The sequence below is a fragment of the Prunus mume genome, linkage group LG5, assembly GCF_029339155.1.
Source record: "Prunus mume cultivar Tortuosa linkage group LG5, ASM2933915v1, whole genome shotgun sequence".
In the NCBI taxonomy this organism is placed as follows: domain Eukaryota; kingdom Viridiplantae; phylum Streptophyta; class Magnoliopsida; order Rosales; family Rosaceae; genus Prunus; species Prunus mume.
In genome coordinates, this window is record NC_142702.1 from 7,309,708 (window position 1) to 7,330,860 (window position 21,153).

General features: G+C 36.2%; 3 protein-coding genes and 2 long non-coding RNA genes across 9 annotated transcripts; 2 read left to right on the forward strand and 3 right to left on the reverse strand.

Annotated features, from left to right (window-relative positions):
* Positions 1-1,558: 1,558 nt before the first annotated feature.
* LOC103330764 (nascent polypeptide-associated complex subunit alpha-like protein 1) lies at positions 1,559-3,726 on the forward strand. Its single transcript, XM_008233375.2, has 4 exons — positions 1,559-1,720; positions 2,286-2,373; positions 2,966-3,099; positions 3,213-3,726. The coding sequence occupies exons 1-4, from the start codon at positions 1,661-1,663 to the stop codon at positions 3,543-3,545; spliced, it is 615 nt and encodes a 204-aa protein (XP_008231597.1). The 5' UTR covers positions 1,559-1,660; the 3' UTR covers positions 3,546-3,726.
* A 568-nt stretch (positions 3,727-4,294) lies between these two features.
* LOC103330763 (uncharacterized) lies at positions 4,295-6,526 on the reverse strand. Of its 2 annotated transcripts, none has more exons than XR_016126957.1 (2): positions 6,070-6,526; positions 4,295-4,767 (listed from the first exon to the last, which is right to left on the reverse strand). It is a non-coding gene; the product is annotated as an uncharacterized LOC103330763 (long non-coding RNA). The 2 variants fall into 2 exon arrangements; XR_016126956.1 differs by lacking the exon at positions 4,295-4,767 and adding an exon at positions 5,296-5,479.
* Positions 6,527-7,204: 678 nt separating this feature from the next.
* On the reverse strand, positions 7,205-8,576 carry LOC148916771 (uncharacterized). Its single transcript, XM_089052222.1, has one exon. The coding sequence runs from the start codon at positions 7,976-7,978 to the stop codon at positions 7,313-7,315; it is 666 nt and encodes a 221-aa protein (XP_088908348.1). The 5' UTR covers positions 7,979-8,576; the 3' UTR covers positions 7,205-7,312.
* Positions 8,577-9,588: 1,012 nt separating this feature from the next.
* Positions 9,589-11,352, reverse strand: LOC103330761 (uncharacterized). Its single transcript, XR_016127184.1, has 3 exons — positions 11,210-11,352; positions 10,023-10,131; positions 9,589-9,841 (listed from the first exon to the last, which is right to left on the reverse strand). It is a non-coding gene; the product is annotated as an uncharacterized LOC103330761 (long non-coding RNA).
* On the forward strand, positions 11,088-17,737 carry SAC3C (SAC3/GANP/Nin1/mts3/eIF-3 p25 family). Of its 4 annotated transcripts, XR_514005.3 has the most exons (10): positions 11,090-11,916; positions 12,026-12,126; positions 13,140-13,361; positions 14,335-14,553; positions 14,658-14,743; positions 14,875-14,971; positions 15,371-15,463; positions 15,554-15,708; positions 16,567-16,819; positions 17,049-17,737. XR_514005.3 is itself a non-coding variant. In XM_008233373.3 (9 exons), the coding sequence occupies exons 1-9, from the start codon at positions 11,703-11,705 to the stop codon at positions 16,568-16,570; spliced, it is 1,191 nt and encodes a 396-aa protein (XP_008231595.2). In that variant the 5' UTR covers positions 11,090-11,702; the 3' UTR covers positions 16,571-17,737. The 4 variants fall into 4 exon arrangements, 3 of the variants coding, with proteins under 3 accessions (XP_088909038.1, XP_008231595.2, XP_088909039.1); XM_008233373.3 differs by having other exon boundaries at positions 16,567-17,737; XM_089052912.1 differs by lacking the exons at positions 16,567-16,819; positions 17,049-17,737 and having other exon boundaries at positions 11,088-11,916; positions 15,554-15,712.
* The last annotated feature ends 3,416 nt before the right edge of the window (positions 17,738-21,153 follow it).

Consider the following 21,153-nt stretch of genomic DNA (forward strand, 5'->3'; position numbering starts at 1 on the left):
TGCATTGGAGCTTACACAATCTTCCCCCAGGGCTTCTTTGAACATAATTTCAAAAACTACGATGCACTTCATTATCATTGATACTTAAGTGTTCAAGATCCAAATCGCACCGTTCAAAGTACCCCCAAAATTCAGCAAATATATGAATAATATTCCTATAAAAGGGGTACATGTTAACAATGTTAGAAATATATATAAGGAATGTAAATTTGTATCTAAAATGGGAAGAAGAACAAATACAATAAATTTGCATACCCAACCCTGATTGATCCACTATTATAATATATTTGAACTGTAAGGAAAAAAAAAGATTACCTTCGTTCTATATTTCTCTCACTATTAGGGTTTTGAACTTTTGAACTTAGGGTTTGAAGTGGAGTACTATTTATAATGCGTGAACCTCCTATTTTGATTGGTAAATAAGATAGGTGAATTTGCCAATAAGGAAACTCCTAAGGTGTATGCTCACCAGCCTTCTTAATACTTGACATGTGTCCATAGATATAACTATGGTTAACTGTTTAATTTGATTTACATAACTGTGGTTACATTTATGGACACATGTCAAGTGTTGAGAAGGGTGGTGAGCATACACCTTGAGTTAAAGTGGTGAGCAAAAATGCTCCCATTTTATAACATGCCAGTATATTGTTTCCTTAAGTAAATGAGATAACATTTTTGTTCTTTTAGGAAAGTCCTATACATACAAAAGGAACTTTAATTTGAGAAAATACACACATTCGCTCACTTACGCAGGCCTCCATCAGCTCACCCTAGCCCTAGGCCTTTTGCTCTTTTGAAAATAGGAGATTGGCATGTTGTTGTATATGTTATTTCCTTTGCACATACTCCTTTTATTATTGTTTTTGTGTGTATACGCTTGTGCTTAGGTAAATATGGAAAGTCATGAATCGGAAGAGTTAGGAATAAGAAAGAATGAATGGGTATGAGATCAACTATTGTCTCCTAATCAAATCTGATTCTTGATTCTTTCAAGTATCCTATACATATAGAATATGGAAAGTCATGAATCAGAGGAGTTAGGAATAAGAAAGAATGAATGGGTATGAGATCAACTATTGTCTCCTAATCAAATTTGATTCTTGATTCTTTCAAGTATTTTATGACGGATTTTAGTTGAACCCACATAAATTATTGTTTTATTCCTTATATATTTGCAAACGTATAAAAATTCATGAATTGAAATGATTGCAGTACTCATATACCCATGAAAAGTAAGAAATGAGAATAACTATATAATTTTATAAAAGAAAAAAACATGACAACTATATAATAGCTCTAAGTACCATCTAATAAATGTAAGACATGTATAATATTTCCAATGCAGCTACATATCATAAAAGGTAATACAGTAAGTTGGAGAATTATTCCACACGTCCCATAGATGACATCGCATGTGGTGTATCCAGAAGATATATCGCACGAGCTTGAGTGAGCCCAGCCCAACAGTAAGAATTAATTGGTAATTATCGCAAGAGCTTAATGTCAAACTCGTCATTTATAACACCGAGTTGTGAGCTCGTGAGTATAAAAGCGCCAACTACAATCCCTTGCGAAGTCGATTTTGGGGTTTTAGGGTTTTTGCAATACGCACTCTTTCACTTTCTCCTATAACTCTTCCAATTTACAAACCAAAGCCATGACTGCTCAGACCCAGGAAGAGCTCCTCGCGGCCCATCTCGAACAGCAAGCCATCGATGTAAGTCTTAACTCTCTCTCTCTCTCTCTAAAGATTAATGGTTTTGTGGTGCCTCTGTGTGTATTTGAGTGGAGAGTCGGATAATTTGTATATCTACATGTTGTAAATGCCAGTGCTTTGCTTTACTTTCTTTGCCACTGGAAGACATCATTTTCTGAATTTCTGGATGGATTTGGTAGTTAAAGTGAAAACTTCAAGTGGGTATTGAATGAAATTATTATCTCACTTATTTTGTCTTGTTTCTATATTTTTATATGTTCAATCATATTTTACTTAGTTAACATATAACCTTCAAATTTTATGACCAAAGATCTCTTGATTTGGTAAATTACCTGACCCAAATTGATTTTAGTGAAGGTATATATAGTTGAACAGATGCCAAAGAATGAAAGTACATGCAATGAAACACGTTTACATCAAAATTATTCTACCTAAATGTTTTTTCTTTTTCAATGATGCCAATGGATATCAAAATTTGGATATTTTTCGTTATTACTTTCTCTTGTTTTATTACCTTTCTGATAATAGGCTGGGATGTCTTTAACTAAATACCTTTTGTTGGCAGCCTGATCAGCCAACAGTTGAAGAGGAAGATGACGAGGATGACGACGACGAAGATGATGATGATGACAAGGACGATGATGAAGCTGAGGGTAAGTTTATTGTCAAGTTTTTTCTTAGCATCCCCCCTCGCTCACTCTCCGGCCTCTCTATCCCTTGTTAATAGGATGCATATGCATTTATTAATTTTCTGGGCACTAGTTATGTGGACTTGTAATAATTTTTTGTAGGTTGGAATGTAAGCCGTGCTTTTAGTTTTAATATTCAAAATGTATTATTTATACATGAACTCTCTAACATTTAGATTGTCAAAATTTGTTATCTTTCACATCACGGCAAGTCTGCAACATATGAGCCATCTAGTTGGGTTGTTTGATTTTACATTAAAATTTTAGTATGGGATACTCTAGCTTATAATTTTCATCTAAGGCCACAATGCTCTAGTCATACACGCGGGCTTAGAAAAATGAAATATTAGAGTGAAGCTAATGGTTTGAACAAATGAACTTCCAATGGTATTTGATCATACAAAATGAACGAAGTTTGTTAATTTACAGTTTGGGTCATGATGCTCCTACCTAAGACATGTAGACATTCTCATTAAGGACACAAGCTCACCTGGTTTATTCTTGTTTAACATGTTAACTTTCTAATTATCTTCTCATTGTTTCCCTATGTGATCAGGACAACAAGATGGAGAGGCAAGTGGGAGGTCAAAGCAAAGCAGAAGTGAAAAGAAAAGCCGCAAAGCAATGTTGAAGCTTGGAATGAAGCCCATTCCAGGTGTTAGCCGGGTTACAGTCAAAAAGAGCAAGAATGTTCGTGCATTTCCTACTCTGATCTTTTTTTATTTGATTCCCTTTTAAAATTTTCATTCAGATTAGTATATGGCTTTTTTGTTAACATAATATCTGTGGCTTTAAATAACCAGATCTTGTTTGTGATATCCAAACCGGATGTTTTCAAGAGTCCAACTTCAGACACATATGTTATCTTCGGTGAGGCAAAGATTGAGGACTTGAGTTCGCAACTACAGACTCAGGCTGCTGAGCAGTTTAAGGCTCCTGATCTCAGTCATGTGATCTCCAAACCTGAGACCTCGACCCTTGCTCAGGATGATGAAGATGTAGATGAGACTGGGGTGGAACCCAAGGACATTGAGTTGGTGATGACACAGGCAGGAGTATCAAGATCAAAGGCTGTAAAGGCACTGAAGGCTGCAGATGGAGACATAGTTTCTGCAATTATGGAGCTTACCAACTGAGTTTTAGATATGTTTTCTCATTTGATGGTTTTGTTTTTTGTTTTTTTTATGGTTTGCCCAGATCTTTTGTGCTTGAAGTTGGTCTGGATTATTTCCAATTTAATTATGTGTTTCTCAACCTTGTTGTATCAGTGACAAACTGAGAATTGCATAAAACTGAGCCATGCCCATTTGAAGTTTAGTAGCTGTACTTTTTACTGATTTGTGGTCAAGTCGTCAAGTTCACAACCATAATTTCATCATGGTATGACGCAAGTGACAGTCCCAAAGTAAACACATTCCATGGATTCCATGAAACCGTAGCGCAAGCCCTATTTGTGCCTTTCTCTTGCTTCCAAAATCTCGACTGGTTTTGGAAATTTCATGCCTATTTGGAACTCGTTTTTCGCAAGTAGATCGAACGTTGTGAAATCAATAATCTGGTGAAAGTGCACATCTTATGAGTTTGAAAATGGACGGTACTTGGTATTGTTAAATGTTAATGACAGGCTCCCTGGGTAAGCGTTTTAGGTTTGCCTGTGGCTCCAAAGTACGGAATGTTGGTTTTGTTATCATGTAACCGGGGCTGGAAGTCTGTCCATGATTAGGGTTTATGGGGTGCAATTGGTAATTGGATGTAATTTGGAGTTGGGGTCAACAGGGTTGAGTACAAATCTTGTATTGGTAAGATACAAATTCAGCTTGTGCAAATACGACAGAGCATGCTGGGGTTAGGGGACATCAAGAACGAGAAAAAAAGAACATTAGATTTTATTGTCACAAGCTATGACATTAGATTTTTTCAATATATGAAAATATAAGTTGATTATATCAAGGGATTGCAACTGTGGGATGACAAATCTTGTTCCTGGTACCTAGTCTCTAACCTGAATACAGTAATCAACCATAATTTAAATTTAACAAAATTTTCTTTTGTTTGGAAACAGAGAAATGTTTAACACCCAAAAAGAGGGAAATAAGCCCAGAAAGACTAGGCAAAATTTCAGTTTGTCTAGGGCAAGTAACTCCGAAGAAGAGGAAGGGCCATTACCACCAAAGCTTTCCCGTTTTCATGTTGAAGCACCATACTCGTGCCACCTCTCCTAGCTCCTGCATTTTAAGCCCCATCAACGTTCAATTTCAAAGAGCCTCAATCCGGTTGCCTAGCCTCCATCTGGCCTCTGCCTCCACGAAGGTTACGTAGGCGATGTGGCCATACAGCCTCCCTGAATCCTCCTGCTATCTGCACAGCACGATCGAAAGGCACGTGGGGTTCATCAGGGATTTCAGCATGCACCAGCTTATTATTCATGCCATTCCTAATCTTCCACACGACATATACCTATAATTTTGTATACATGTAGTTTTATGATAATGTACTAGTCATGCTAGGAAAACCACATTATTACACCACCTTGTAAATCATCTCTCTCTAATAGAGGTGGAGGAGTTCACCAATATAATAAGGCCCCACTCTATTAGATCGGTGGTTAACAAGGTGGTCTATAACCGCAGTCTCCCTAGTATTTCCCTAATGTAATTATTATTGTTTATGATAAGGTTCTGCCATGGAGGCCTTTCCTGTTCTATTGTCAGAAGAATGATATGGAGATCAGTTCACAATCTCATCCACACAGGCTTGCGTAACTACCAGATGCATATAGTAGTGTATTCAACGAATTTCTTGCTCAGAATCAACGCACTATATCTTAGTCAGACCAAAGGAACAAAAAAAACAAAAAACAAACAAACAAACAAACAAAGAAGAAAAGAAAAAACACAGCCGAGAACTGAGATCAATTAATAAATTGACAATGTATCACAAGTTTCATTACATCTGCATAAAGTTGGTTTTTCAGAAGCTTCCAACAACAAAAACAAAGAAAAGAAAAAAAAAGGATTTTCTGGAGCTTGTGCTGCATAAAAGAATTTCCAACCGACCCATTCCTCATGACCTGCAAATCACAGTTTGACACTTACAAAAATAATCCATCAAAAGTACAAAAAGAAAAGTTCATGCACATATGTCAAACTGTACGGAGGAATGAGTCTTTATATGGAAGGAGACATGTAATTTATTTTCCAAAGTAAGTGATCATCACTTTTGGCCATGACTACTACCTCCACAAGTTTCAGAATAATGAAAGCAATTGGTGAAATCATATGCAAAAACCATGGGCCTTCTAGTTCTAAGAGTAAGGATACTAATACAGCGAAAAGCAAGAAAAGTAACTTCAGTCTCAAAAAGCATCCTAGTTTGTTGGTAAAATTAGACCTGTATACCAATACGTACAAGTACAATGATAATGTATCCAAGCATTTTAACTTCGGGAGAGCCTGGCTAAATGAATTCAAATTGGGTATGCATTTAAAGTTAGTTAAGAACCTCATGAGATAATGCAAGGCTGATGGTTTAATATAGGTAAGACGACAGGAGGCATTCTTAAAGAAAACATCGTTAAGAAGGGATGTTAAAATATTATTCACCATATTTCATACATGTACATACTGCCCCTGTATACAGTAATGTACAACCATGACCTACCCGGCTGTGATCACTAGTGCAGGCAACAAAAATATCCCCTCTTAGAGATGACCCTTATCTTAAAATTTACCAGCACTGGAGCCTTTGAACGTATGTGATCCATAGTAAATCCCCCACCATCTTCTTACCAAAGGATCTCAAGCATTTCTCAATGAGGCGCAGTTGTTCTTCTGCTGTCCTCATTTTGAAAACATTACAGCAAACAGCAACATCATTTACTGGCTCCAATAAAGTCCTTTTCAGTCGAGAAAAAAATCCATCATAGCAGAGGACACACAAAAATACCCTGTACAGAATCAAGATTATCCTAAAAGTACCAACACCATTAGAAAACCAAAGTTATGTACAAGGACTGTACCCATTAGAAAAATCAAGATTATCCTAAAAGTACCAACACCATTAGAAAACCAAAGTTATGTACAAGGACTGTACCCATTAGAAAAATCAAGATTATCCTAAAAGTACCATTATCCTGTACCCATTAGAAAAATCAAGATTATCCTAAGAACGCGAGATTAATATGAGGTATATTTTTAACTTAATGAACTCTTTCATCTGCCCAACTTGTTGCAAAAACATTAGAACAAACACCACAATTTTCTGCTTCAAATCCAGAAACATCCTGCAAACTCATCCACTGGAAAACCAGAATTTGAATCCATTTCAATTTCTCAGTAACAAAAACCATTCAAGAATCAAAAGAAGCCCCGACGTCTAGCCAAAAAGAAAGCAACATTAGAACAAGACAAACAAAAATGGAAGTGATAGAAAAGCCAAAATGTATCACTAACATATAATGCCTTTGATTCTAGTGGAATGGACTCTTTGATATTATTCCCTTTATGGATACAATTATAAATGTCCACTTGGAAATATAAAATTATTAGTAAAAGAACAATGGGCAGTCGAAACTAACTGATTATGTTTAAAACAGTGTTCTCCTTCTCAACAGATGCAGCAAGGACTTCATGATACTAACAGAAGGTATAGCTAATAGCAATCGCAGTCCAAACATGCTCTTAAACCAATTAAGTGCATGAAGATGGAGTTTCGCTTTTTATTATTTATGTGCCTGATATTAGGGAAAAAGTTGTATAATGTGAATGAATATGTATAACGAATCAGAAAACGAGAGTCAACCAAACAAATCTAAATGATTACATATAAAAAAAAAAGAACTCTAAATCCAGAGCAAAGAGACAATAGTTCAATACAAAATTTCACAGGTCCACTTACTATTGCACTAAGGAATCTCTATTGTCTCTTCCTTAGAACTATGGTATATCTCCAGTAGGTCTGGGACTTCATTCAAATACTTAAGAACGTAATAATCCAAAAATCTCCTCTCACTTTGTGTGATCAACCAACACAGCCTCTTGTTGTCCCTTTTTATCAGCTTCTTAGAAACCAAAATCTTGAAAACATTATACCTTGGTAGAACTGTTTTCTCAAAACCATGCATAAGAAGCATGGGATTGGCAATCATGGTCTCCGGTTCCAACTTCACAGTGTTCAGAAAGAAATCCATGACTCTCCCAAGTTTCTCCTCCGAACAAGCTAAACAAAATGGTTGGCGCTTAAAAACTGACAGAACAACATCTTCAGACCACCCGTAGCTCTTAAAAAAATCAATTTTCCTTTTCCATGTTGACTCTTTCATAGAGATCATAACTCGAACAGCCCGGACAAACATAGGACCAGTCGGGTCAATGCCCAAATCTTTTATTGTTCTAACTGCATAAGCCATTCTGTCAACATTTTGCATTACGGTCCTTGGCTGAAACAATATCATTTTTGTTATAACATCTAAGGGAACACCTTCACTCTGCAAAAGGGCCACATTAGGTTGAATTGTACCCACACTATCCATGTTTAACAGCCATGAAGAGCGCTTGGCCGCCGCCAACATATCATTGGTTGAAAGCAATTTTTGAGAAATTGAACTGCTGGTTTTATGTGAGAATCCAAACTCCGAGTCAAAATGACTGGATTCAATAAAACGAGCTCTGGCAGATTCTGACCCACAAAGCCATTTTCAATGAGAAAGTTGAATTTGGGCCCCAGATTGTTGAGTATCTTGTAATGGAGGATTGTGGGCCGCTTGGTGATCAATTTGGCGATTTGGGCATCATCAAATCCGTTGGATTTCAAGAATTTGAGCATAGAATCTATCCGATGGGTTTGCTCCTTATCAATCTGGAGCTTCTTGGAGGTTGAGATTGCAGATTCTAAAGGAAGCCCGCATGACTGCACCAGGTACTCAACTGTAAAAGATGAACATAATGCAGATGTAGGCGTTGGTAATGTTGCAAGAAGGCGTTTTTGTACTAAAGAATGCAGATTTCTGAGGACAATGTTAGCCATTTTGGTAGCCGATGTTCACACTGTAACACAAATTTCCCGCTGTAGCCAGACCGGAAAGATTGGGATCGAATAGGTAACTAGGGTTTTTGCAGGGCTTTTCGGTTTTTCCTTTTTCGGTAGAGGGGAAAATTATTTGGACCCGACAACAGTTAAACTAAGTACACCCTACATTAGGGCAAAAGTGCTTCTTAGAGAAGCAGTGCTTCTTAGAAAAGCAGTGCCAAACAAGTCCTAAGTCATTTTTTTGTCCTGTAGTTTATCAATTTACCATTTTTGTTCCGTAGTTTCAATACACATTCCAATTCAAATCCCTCTCTATTCCATCATGTTTTTGACCACTCGTCACTCACGGGAGGGTATTATGATCCATTTGAGCTAATTTTTTTTCCAATTCACTCAAATTTTAACCCAAAAATAAATTTTTTTCACAAAACTCTAAGCTCAAAAATCAGGCATAAAGTGAATGAAAATAATTCGATCTTATGTTTTATCACTGGATGGTTCGAATGGATTGAAATATCCCTCAAAAGCACATTGTCAAAACTTTATAAAATTGGGAAGAATTAAATAGAAATTAAAACGTGCTTTTGAATTGCTTCGAATTGAAAACTGAAATAGTAAAATTCAAACTATGCTGGCCAAAAAAGAAGAAGATAAAATTGAAACTATGGACCAGTGTTAAAAACGATAAAATACATCGACCAAAAATAACAATGCCTCTTTTTTTTTTTTCCTTGTATTTTTTAATTTTAAACGTCTTCAAATCTCCTTTTCCATTAATCAACTCTTGAATCGCCAACGGGTCTAGCCTAGTGGAGAAAGACCGTGACATCTTGTAGACTAGATATCTCATGTTTGAACCTCCATAACATCATAATTGTGTGTGTAGGAGAAATCCTTCTCTCCTGTGATTTATGCCTTGTTTGGTGGACTGGACTGGTTAGAATTGGGCTTGGAGTGTTAGATTGATTTGGCTTGGATTGGATTGGACTTTAATAAGTTGTTTGGTACATTAAGTTGGGCTAGATTGCCTCTGGACTAAAGTCTAGTCTGTTGTTTGGTACAAGTATGGACTGAACTGCACTGGACTTTAAAAAAAAATTATTTTAATATCATAAATAATTAAATTTAATAAAAAAAACCATGTACACAAAATTAAAAATAATAAATCACATGAAGATACCATAAAAATAGTCCAAAAATTCACAAAATTAATAATAACACGAAAATTCTTTTAAGCGCATTCAAATGATCAACAAATACTTATGTTATGTTGCTCTATTTGCCATCCACTCATTAAACATCTCAGTAGAAAAATTATCCCTCCATCCACTCATTAAACATCTCAGTAGCCAAATTCGTTTTTCTGGACAAATGGTTGGGCTGCATGTTCTTCAAATGCCATCCACTGCAAGCCATTGCAAACAAGCGTGTCAACATACAATAAACTTCAAGAGCTTTACACAGGGGAAAACAGGAAAGAAAATGATAATAAGGACTTGAAGATCTATACACATTTTGGATTCTTAACTAAATGAGTTTCTGGCAATTCCTCCTATTCGTATTACCATCCCTTAACCAAAAATTACCTGGGCTGCTTCTATCTCTTGATCCTGCTTTTGGATATCAAAGGAGAGGTGTTGCATCATGCACACAAAAAATAAATCTGACTTCTCAACAAATGACTTGTGGCTTTGTCTGCAAATTATGTAAGGTATGAAAAATATACTTTTTTTGCGAACAGCTAAAATAACCAAAAAGTAAACATCAGAAAGGAGCAATATGAGAACCACACAATAAACTTGGGAGAAAAGGAACAAGAATTCAATTTTCTAACATAATGCAGTCAAGAACATTCAGAAGTCTTTAAACCCAAAACATTCAAGGAAGCATGGTGCCTAATGTATAAAATGTTTTAGTTTCATTATTGTACAATTGAAGTCCTATATGATTGCAAAATCATTCTATAGAACTGTCATATTTTAGTTCATGAATTTGCAAGTGCCTCAACTCGATTTACAGTCTTGATCCCGAGTGGTTCAACGGTGCACATCCTTCTCTCCATTCCGATTAGAGCAGTCAATGATAAGATTAAAAGCAAAACCAACGTGGCAATCCAATATGACAATACAAAATCAATTACTAATTACAACTGATCAACTCATCCAAGATTTCTTCTTTTCTTTGTTTTTTTATTTTTTTATTTTTTTATTTTTTGTTAACCATCAAAGATTCAAGCACACTTGCATTGACAAGCTCTACTAATTAAATACCAAACATCATTGTAAAGAAAGTTGCTATTAAATTGATCATCAAAAGTCTGACATTAATTTGAAAGGTATTACAAATTGATCTGACCCCATTCAAATTCGCATTTGATTAAAAAAATGGGAGACTTTGGAAAAACACAAAGGAGAGAGAAAATTTGTAAAAGAAGCCAAAATAGACAAAATTGCCTTATTTATTTTTGGATTTCTAAGAAATCCTTTACATTTGCATGTCTTTGATTTGAAAGTTGAGATGTTTTTTTGTCTTTTTTGAAAAAATTTTGGCTTTTTACAAAAGCGAAATTTTTTTTTTTGCTAAAACCTAAATTTACTTTTAAAAAAAAACTGAGATATCAGAACACATAAAGCTGACATATCAAAAGCACACAGACAATTTCATACTTCATGGTAACAAAAATTACAACAAAACAAAACAAAACAAAACAAAAACCCACACAGTAGTTGGGTACTGACATCCACCAAATTGAGATGGGTCTGTTTCTCCTTACCTTGTCGTTGATCGGTGTTGATGGCGTCGGAGGCAATGACGTCGTTCATCGGAGTGAAGAAATAAAAGAAGAAAAAGAGAAAGAGAAGAGGAGAAGAAGAGCAGACGACGAGAGGGGCTTCGAAACCCATGTCTCACCATGTCCTAAACAAAAATTTGCTTCCTTACCAGTCTGTGATTCACTTTACCAAACAATAGACTGGACCTATGTCTATTTTAATTGGATTCGTCCAATCCAGTCCAGCTCACCAAACGAGGCCTTAGACTTTAGCTTGTACTGAAAAAATCAACTCCTGAATCAAATTCAACACATCCATTTCCTGAAACATCTACACCCCAGCGCCCTGTGTCCCCTTTTCTTTTTCCCCGTGAACCTCATTCTCTGGATTGATAGAGCTTGCTAGAACCCCTTTTGTTTTATTTTGATTTTCTTTTGAAACTTTGATCTAGCTGATTTGGAACCAAAAGAGCGAGGAAGGAAGAGGAAGGTGGAAATGGAGAGGCGAGGGCGTGGTCGTCTTCAACCTCGAAACGTTTCTTCTCGAGAATCAACGGTTTCTCGCACGAATAGGTTCGCTTCGAAACCCAACTCGACTCCCAAGTCCTCGAGCAGAGTTGCAAGTGGCGGTGAAAAATCACAAAACGATGGCGTAGATGACCCTTCCGACCTTCCCGCCATTGTGGGTACTTGCCCTTTGATGTGCCCAGGTCAGCTTCCATTAACGCTTCCTAATTGTCTTCTTTTGGCTGATAGATAGCTATTGTTATGAAGATGTTGATGCCCTTTTTTGATGCGTGTGGTGTAATATCTATGTAGAAAGAGAGAGAGCTCAGCGAGAGCGGCTTCGAGATTTAGCAGTGTTTGAGAGGCTAAATGGAAATCCAGCTCAATCATCTCCAGACCTTGCCGTTAAAAAGGTAAGACTACCTTATCTTCTCCTAATTCTGTTTGGTAATTCTTTAATAATTATGGGTATTGGACAATGAAAATTTCCATTTAAGATGAAATAGAAATCAATACTACCTGAAAAATTCAGTCTTTGCGATGTCATCACTAATTTTCTGTTCAGGTTAGTTCATACCAGTTTTAATATGACATTGGAATGTACCTCAAATGTGTCTGCTGGATGAACTTCCTTCAATTTAAATTGGGTGATTACCAAAAGTGGTGTGTTGTAGTTTGATGTTTTCTGATGCTCCATTTACTTACTTACTTTCTTTTATTTTCTTTGTTGTTTTTAAACAAAAAGGAATTAAATAAAGTAAAAAACACAAGGGATAGAGAAATGAGTGTTGTTGCTTCACCACCTGTATAATATAAAAGTTGAAATTAGTCACTTTCTTAGATTTCTAGAACCTCACAAATTAGTATTAATCAAGTTGATTTGATATCAAGGAAATTATTGGAATATAAATCTGAGAACTGCATATTAAATATGTATATTTTAGTTTCAGAGAACAATGTATTTTGGGTGGGGAAGTTATTATTTGGTTAGGTTAGGTCAGGATTTGATTCCCTCCATTTTAACAAAAAAAAAAAAAAAAAAAAAGGATAACAATATGTTGAATTATCACTGTAGCTAAACTTGGAATACCATGTGAATTTAAGCACATCCAAATTAGAATTATTATGTGGCCAAGCTTAAAATCATGAAGTAGAATGTCAAGTGAATGCCTACATGATGGCAAACCCATGCAACCAAATGCATATTAGTTATCATCTGAATGCAAGAAGTTGAGAGAAGGGAATTGGATTTTAACAAGAATTACAATGATTGGAAGAATAATAGGAATGTTATTTTTTCATGCATGGTAGATAGAAAGAATTGATTTCACAGGCTAGCGAATTTCTAACTGTTACTTGGAACTTTAATGCTACAACCCTTCACATGTAATGCAAATAGAAGCTAATACATGCTTTCTTCCACTAGTTTTTCAGAACTATATCCACCAAACAAGTTGAAGCATCAGATGTCCGGCCGCTCCCTGTGTTGGAAGACACTTTAAATTATCTTTTAAACTTTTTTGATTCTAGAGAATATCCCTTTGAAGTGGTTCATGACTTCCTCTTTGATCGAACAAGGTCGATAAGGCAAGATCTTAGTATGCAGAATATTGTCAACAATAAAGTAATCCGCATGTATGAGAAAATGGTATGAGTTTCATGCAAAGCCTATATCTCCATAATTCTGAAGCTTTTTCTTCATAGTATGCCCTACACAGTTAATTTTTCATTTCATAGACATTTTTTTGTTTGTTGATTGTTTCCATATGTTGTGCAATTAAGTCATTACTTGTTGAGTTTCTCCTCTACAATTCATGTTATCATATCATAAATAGAAAAGAGTTAGCCACTGTCTTGCACTGAAAACTGTAGTCTTATTTATCAACACAAAAAGCTTTGTTCTTAATGCTATTACCCTGATAAAGAACAGTATTTCTACATGTCAACCAACATTTCTGCAGCTAGTGAGATTGTGTGTTCACAGCAGCCTGGTGCTTAAGTCAAAACACAAAATTGTTTTGTATTGTTTTGGTGTTTATTTTAGTGGGCTTATGACATAGTGGTGCTAGTATGAAGTGCACATCTCAAGTTTGACCTTACCAAGTTTGACCTTATCCTCATCATTTTTCAAGAAAACATAGATTTAACAAGGAGAATATGGGAACTGCTATTACTGAATTTTGTTTTAGGAATCAACCGCTATTGTATTAATTATGGGAATACGAATATTATAGTAATAATTGGAATACATGTATTGTATAAATCATAGGAATGTTATTCTTGGTTTGAAACACTTGTTTCATTATGTGACACGTATTTGTAGTTTAAGGATTTTTCCTTCATCATTACAGAAAGTAAAAGTTGAAGTGTTCACATGTAAAGGGAACAAATGGGAGAAATCATCGCAGAATGTTGCCAATTAGTAGGCCATAAAAGGTCCTTCTCATTTGATGCTCTTGCCATGCTATATTCAGTGATTAGTAGGTGTGTAATTCATTAAACTAAACCTTCAAATGTGGAAGGAACTTATTTAATTGGTAGTACATAAATTGTTATGGATTTAGATCTCTTAACGTTAGAAATACCAAACGCTTTGTTAATTACAAGTTTTTATGGTGTAGGTCAAATTTCATGTGATATCTCTTCACAAGCTTCGGCGTTGTAGCAGTCAAAACACTTCTTCAATGAATTACCTTAACAAGGAGCAGCTTGCAAAGACTCTGACATCTCTATTTAATCTGTATGATGCAAATCGAGATTCCAATTCTACATATGAAAATGAAGCTGAGTTTTGTTCGTTTTATGTGCTACTTCATCTTGGTTCTAACAGCCAACCAATGGTTAATCTCTATTGCATTTTCATGTTTTTTTCATTTTCTTTATTCCTTTGTTGCTGGTTTGCATTGAGTTTTATATATGTGAAATATAATTGTTCTGGTCCCAGGGGGAGTCACTTTCTTGGTGGTTTCGTAATGTTCCTTCCACGTTGATGAAATCTAAGGAAATTTGCTTTTCCCGAAAGATTTTAAGGTAATTTCCACTTCCCTTTATTTTATGTGCTTTGCTTAATTATTGGAAATTGTTTTTTTTAACATCTATATGAAATGTTTTTATTAGTATTCTTGTTTCGAAAACTGAAAGATGGTCAGCTTCTGCAACAGATTTTTCCGGATAGGCAACTATAATTGTTTCCTAAGCACTATAGCAGCTGAGGCATCTTATCTTCAATACTGCATTCTTGAACCTTATGTCAATGAGGTAAATGAATTTCTACAGTCTTAACCTATGACTTACAATCCAGGTTCTTGTCATATAGATCTCAATAGAACAGTATGTTCATTTTGGCTGGTCTTGCATGGACTGTTTTTAAGTCTTGTTGAATGATAAATTCCCTGGCTCTGTGTTGCTGAGATGATAAGTTCTTATTGACAAATGAAATTGTTGCTGTACTTGTTTTCTCTGTTTGTGTGGGTGAGAATGAGAGAAAGAGAGAGGTATCCTGTTTACTTCTGTTTTTATATGGTTATTATATTCCTTGGAGCTTGGATTTTGTTCATCTTAAGTTCCAAATCTTGTTCAATTCTTTACAGTTTAATCCACATCAATGCTTGTGATGACAAAAATCAAATCTTGTTTTGTGGTTGTTAACTTTAAAAGGTTCGAGCACTAGCTGTGTCATGTATAAATAATGTTGGATACAAGCTTCATCCATACCCGCTGGCAAACTTATCCAAGCTCTTGATGATGACGGTAGATTATCAATAACTCAAATGTGCTAAAATTTGTTATTTTGATATTTACTGTTTGCTGAGATTTTCAAACCTGTTTGTGGTTTTTCAGGAATCAGATTTGGAATCATTTTGCAAAGCTTGTGGTCTTGAGATTTGTACAAATGAAGAAGGATATAATTTGCTACCTACTAAGCAAACCACCTTTTGTCATCCGAAGGATGGGTTTCAAAGCTATATATTTGTGGGTTTGGAACAATTTGAGAGGTAACTTTAAAACTTGGTGGTACAAGTCCTCCAGTGACAAAATCCTACACCATCATAGGCTCCTAGCTAGTGACAGTTTCGTGACCAGAGATCTTTAGGGATGAAAACATTAATAGTTCGGTTGCCACTAGGCTTGAAAGATTATAACATGAGAGAATGAAAAAAAAATAAAGTGTGAAAATTTTAGCAATGAGTTATTTTTCTGACTGTTCTTAAACATAAATTTCAAGAACTCTTCAGCAAAGAAATTGCAGATAATTTAATTCATAAAACAATTTTAAACAATTATCAGTTAGTGTTTAAAGTTAACAGTGGATTATCAACTATGGAAATAGATTTTATTAAAATATTCGAATCCAATAATGATAAATAAAAAGAAATCCCAACTAATATTTTGATTAAATTACAATTCGAAATAGACAGTGAGATATTGTTCACAAATTTGTTTGATAAGCCAGATTTTCTATTTTTAGAACTCATGTTCAAGTACATCATTTCAATACACTCAGATTTTGTGTGCAATATGGTTTATTGACTTTCTAGAAGATTTCCTGGGGCTCTTGAGGAAACTTGAGAGAAGGAAAAAAAAAAAAAAAAAAAAGAAAAGCAAATGTGTACCCTTAATGAGACCAATGGTTTCTCTCTCTCTCTCATTTTGAATGCTTTAGGGTGAGAATTAGGCATTTGATTGTGAAGCTAAATTTTAATTTTTTAGTTTTTGTTGTTTAAAACATATGTTTCAGCAATTGCCCCTTCAGAATGGTGTTTGAATTGGGTTTGCATGTAAGGGGCTTGATATTTTTCTTATCATGTATTTTGTTACTTTTGTCGTTGACATGTGTACTTGTTTAATTTCAGGTAATAAATGCACAAATCTTGTCCAAGGCAAGGATATGGCCCTCTTATAATCTTTTATCTGATAGACTTGGTAAGAGGGCCTCACGTTGCACGGCCCCTTGATGAGTATAAGAAATAATTTTCCGCTAAACCAAAGTATAAAAGATCTTTTTGGTGCAGCAATCAAAGGTTGCCAATAGTATGGTGCTCATTTTTGTGCTTACACTCTAATGAAAATGAACAATGACCTGGACGGAGAGGGCAAAGTACAAAAGTAAGCTTATTGAAAGTGTGGTTTCTGTAAGGTTATTCGCATTTAATGAGAATTCATGGTATTTAAGTCAAAGATGTGAATATTACATCAGAATCATCATTAGAAATGGAGTATCTATTGTTTATCATCTCAATGCTTTTATTTAAAGGGTGGATTGGTTGACAAATTTCGATTATCAGTTTGCATGTGCATTACTGCGTCTCTCAAGTGGGAGAATTTTTTGTTGCAGTGGTACTCTCAAGCCAAAAAGAAAGTAGATTGGTGTTGAAGATTTTTCTGGAGAGCAAGTTTACTTCTTGTAAGAAGTATTGTAACATATATATTTTTTTTCACATTTCATCTATCACCCATGCAAGGACATGTAGATGTTCGTATTGTCCAAGGTGGATGAAGGCTTATACGACGTTTAGGGCTGCATGTATTTAATGTTCAAGTGAGATTGATTACACATCTCATTGAAGATAAGAAGCCAATCCTTAGGTGACAAATTTGTAAGAACTTTTATGGGGTTGCAGCAAGAACTTATGTTTTCAGGTACTGAAGCAAGTTGTCCAACCCTTAATTTACAGCATGGTGGCGAGTTCCCATTATTCTAAGAGAAGAAAGAAGAGGTTCAAGTCTCCTGCCAAGAGGAAGGAGTTCTTGAAGAGGTTTCAGCCTTGGAGACATTGATGATGTGCACGCTTCTGTTTCTGCTCAAATGACTGTTTTGATGATGTGCAAATGTTGTGTTTTTTGGTTGAAATGAACCTTTATGAGAGCCTTTAATGTATTGCTATTTTAATGATGTGCAAATGTTGGAAAGACTCTTTCCAAGTCCGTGGGTTTAGGACAAGGCTTGTTAGATGGCTCTTAATTTGTATCAAGTACTAGTATTGATTTTGATCAATGTTTCCAGATTGAAAGTGATGTTATAAACTGTTTGTGGGAAATTGAGGTTTTATCTGCCTTCTATGGTGGAGAAACACTCTCATGCAACGGAGGATATCATTGTTATCCTCGACCAATAATGCAACAACATGTGAGCTAACTTTTCCTACGTGTCATTGTGTTATTGGTCGGGATAGCAAAATAGTGCTATCCCCATTACAAGAAAGTTTTTTGGCTTATGGTGAACAAACTAAATTGGGATTGATTCACATGGGCTAAGGCCTTTTGCTACAGATGGGGTCCACAATTCCAGTTCACCAACTAAGATTAGTGGGAAATTGTACATCTCAAATGAATTTACCAGAATAGTTGTTAACCCCATGAGGAGAAAGTGGGACCAAGCACTTAGACAATGTTCTTGTCTCCCTTCTTGCTGGATAAAGTTTAGAAAGAGTTAACTTAAGGCTCAAGCAACATGCCCTAAAATGATCCAACTTTTGTTTTGTGATAGGTGTGCCACTATTGAAACTTGGATAAGAATTTAGGCTTCTTAGTTAAAATGCCCCTGAAACTTGGGTTAAATCTCATTGCACCCTAAAATTGAAAGTGACCTATATACCCTTGTTGAGGCCCAAAAAATCCAAGGCTAGCCCAAATATATTCTTAGCTCAATGCGATACCTTACTGAGAAGAAATCCAATTTGGACACACGAAAATTTGTCATACACGATAGCACGAGTCACGATCCACGTGCCACGCCAAGCGAATATGTAACCTATCAAGCTAAGAGTTGCAGTGAGCCTATAAAATGCACCAACTCTATGAACTCATATTAATTATCTCGCCAAGCGCCGTTTTGACTCTACCAGCCCTTTACAATACGATGAAATTCGAGCACAAGCACACCAATATACATGCCATGCCAAGCGGAAAAACCCTTGATTTTACACGTAGCCACGCTACAAGCTTAAGTGGGCCCAAGCCACTCAAATGCCTAGGGCTTGCTGAGTGAGTTGTGGTATGGATGGTTACGAGCATTCACGGGGCCCATTGATGAGCCAAGAAGTGGAAGTTTTGGGATGCTTGGGAGCCTAAAACTCGAGTCCATTTCTTGAGCCCAAATATGTGGATAATCATAAAAGAGAGAAAAAAGTAGCTCATTACCTTAGAAAATTGGCCCATCACCTTAGTAAAAATAGTATAAACTTTAGAAAAGTTGGCTTATTCCTTTAGTAGATTAGCCCATCACCTTAGAGAAAGGCCCAAGTGACCTACAAAATATCTGAAAGTCTCCAGCACATGGCTGGAGACAAAACCACGACAAAAGCCAAGGGTTATTTACATATGCAAGCTGCTGGGAGTCTCCAGCACATGACCAAGAAACAAACCCAAGGTAGACCACTCGAGAAACCAAAGGATATTAGTGTGCATAGATTGGTAGGAGAAAAGCACCATTTAGACTAACTCCATTACCCATTTCTTTCTCTTACCAACTCTTGCCATGAAATAGGGAAGGAAAAAAGGAGATGTGGTAGCTAAAGATAGGAAATAGGGCACTAGAACAGCTGCGGGAAGGCTCTAAAGCTCCCAAAAATCTTGTCTCTGTGTGTTTGGACAAAGGAGGATTTCACAAAATGAAGGTTGAATCAAAGGAAGAGAAGAGAAATGGAGGAGAAGACTTCGCAAAATTGGAGAGAACTAACTAGGGTTTCTTGGGAAGCATCACCTCTCATCCCTGGAACCCTTCAATTTCAAGCCATAGTCCTCCAATCTATTCCCATCTTCTCTTCTGGCAAGCATTCCAGAGCCTGACGAAACTTTCATCAAGCTGCCAGAAAATTATTCAAACCACCCACTTCTCCTCTCCCTCATCTCTTCCTCTCTCTCCCCTTAACAAATTCTCTCGAAATTCATTCTCCCTTTACTTTGAACTCCCATTTTTCATAGGAAATCCAAGCCCTCTCTCTCTTTGATGTTAAACTCATGAATGCTTAGCTTTCATGCCACAAGCTTCTCAAGCCAAGCCATATATTTATCTGTAAGCAACTGTTGATTTCGTTGGTGAAGGAGACCAATGTGTTTCCTAAAGGCTCCACAACCCTTTTGAAGCACTCTTGGGGCTTGATTCTTGAACTTAGGCACAAGGGCAACTCTACCCTTTCGCTCTTTATAGCAGCCTAGGCCCATTTGTAGCTGTCACGAAAAAGCCCCTACACCCCATTTGACCGTGGTTTCTCATTTCAATTGGCCCTATGCAGTCAACTTCTCTCCTAACCTGAATGGCAAGGACAATAGGGTATTCTCATCCCACCTGGCTGTTTTCCCACCAATTTGAGATGGTGAAGTGGCAATTTGTGGAGCCCACCTCTATTTAGAGGCCTTAACTATCGCGAATACACCCATTTCATGACATTTGAATCCCTAAAAGTTGGAAAAAAAAGAGGGCATAAAATCAAAAATTAAAGATGAGGCATGAACCCATTCGAGGAGAAGAGATTGAACATCGAGGCAATGCATTGCTATCGGTTTATGATAATACGAACTGAAATACATCCATATCTCAAAGGCGAAACAATGGTTGGTGGTGTTTTGTGTGATCCTGAAATGTCTTTGCATGAGAAGGCACTGATGGCTTGGTTGTTGAGGAACATGAAAGAACTAGAGTATAAAGTTGCACATAGGCGATCAAGAGAGATAAATGGTATGGATTGGGCTTGTGGTTTCATGGGTTGTACTTACTGTTATTGTTGTTGGAAATGTAGTTTAGGCATATGTAATGGTTTGTACTCATGGGTTTGTCTGTATCTAGGTGATTTATAATTGTTTAGCAAGTTTTTGGTTTAGGGCTGATACAATGGTCCTAATAGAATTCCTTTTACTGGTTTGAAAAGGGAGTACTTCAAAATTGCTTGCCATACAATATCTTAACATAATGAAGCAATCTTAAAAGGCCTAAAGAGTTTACATTACTTCAAAAGTGCTTAACCCTTACATATCTATCTATGGCCAAAATTAGTTCAATATACATGGCTAAAAGTAGTTCAAAATACATGGTCAAAAGACTTCCCAAATAGACAATACATTGGCAAAAGACTTCCAAAATACATGGTTAAAAGACTTCCAAAATTACAGACATTTCAATTCCCCTTTCTACCAAAATAACACAAATTTCAAGTCAATTTTCTACCAAAATAACAAATATTTGAATCCACAAGGCCATATATACTTAGAATCTTCAATATATACAAAACACTTGACTACCACTTCAATATCTCCATAATTCAAATTGTTTGAGGAATGCCTTCCTATTTGCTGGAAACTTGAACCTCTTTGTTGGTGATGGTGTTGGTTGGTTAGATGATTGTGGTTGTGAATGCTAAAATGATGGTGGTTGTGAAGGGCCTTCACTAAAGGTTGAGATGATTACAAACTCTGAGAGGGTTGCTTCCCCTTTCTTCTAACTT

Excerpts from the sequence above, each read along its gene's own strand:
- LOC103330764 (XM_008233375.2), top strand. The coding sequence starts at position 1,661 with ATGACTGCTCAGACCCAGGAAGAGCTCCTCGCGGCCCATCTCGAACAG. Across the intron at positions 1,721-2,285 it reads TCGAACAGCAAGCCATCGAT|CCTGATCAGCCAACAGTTGA; the intron begins GTAAGTCTTAAC and ends TTTTGTTGGCAG. Across the intron at positions 3,100-3,212 it reads CAGTCAAAAAGAGCAAGAAT|ATCTTGTTTGTGATATCCAA; the intron begins GTTCGTGCATTT and ends TTAAATAACCAG.
- SAC3C (XM_089052912.1), top strand. The coding sequence starts at position 11,703 with ATGGAGAGGCGAGGGCGTGGTCGTCTTCAACCTCGAAACGTTTCTTCT. Across the intron at positions 12,127-13,139 it reads CAGACCTTGCCGTTAAAAAG|TTTTTCAGAACTATATCCAC; the intron begins GTAAGACTACCT and ends TTCTTCCACTAG. Across the intron at positions 14,554-14,657 it reads GTTCTAACAGCCAACCAATG|GGGGAGTCACTTTCTTGGTG; the intron begins GTTAATCTCTAT and ends TTCTGGTCCCAG.
- LOC148916771 (XM_089052222.1), bottom strand. The coding sequence starts at position 7,978 with ATGTTGGCGGCGGCCAAGCGCTCTTCATGGCTGTTAAACATGGATAGT.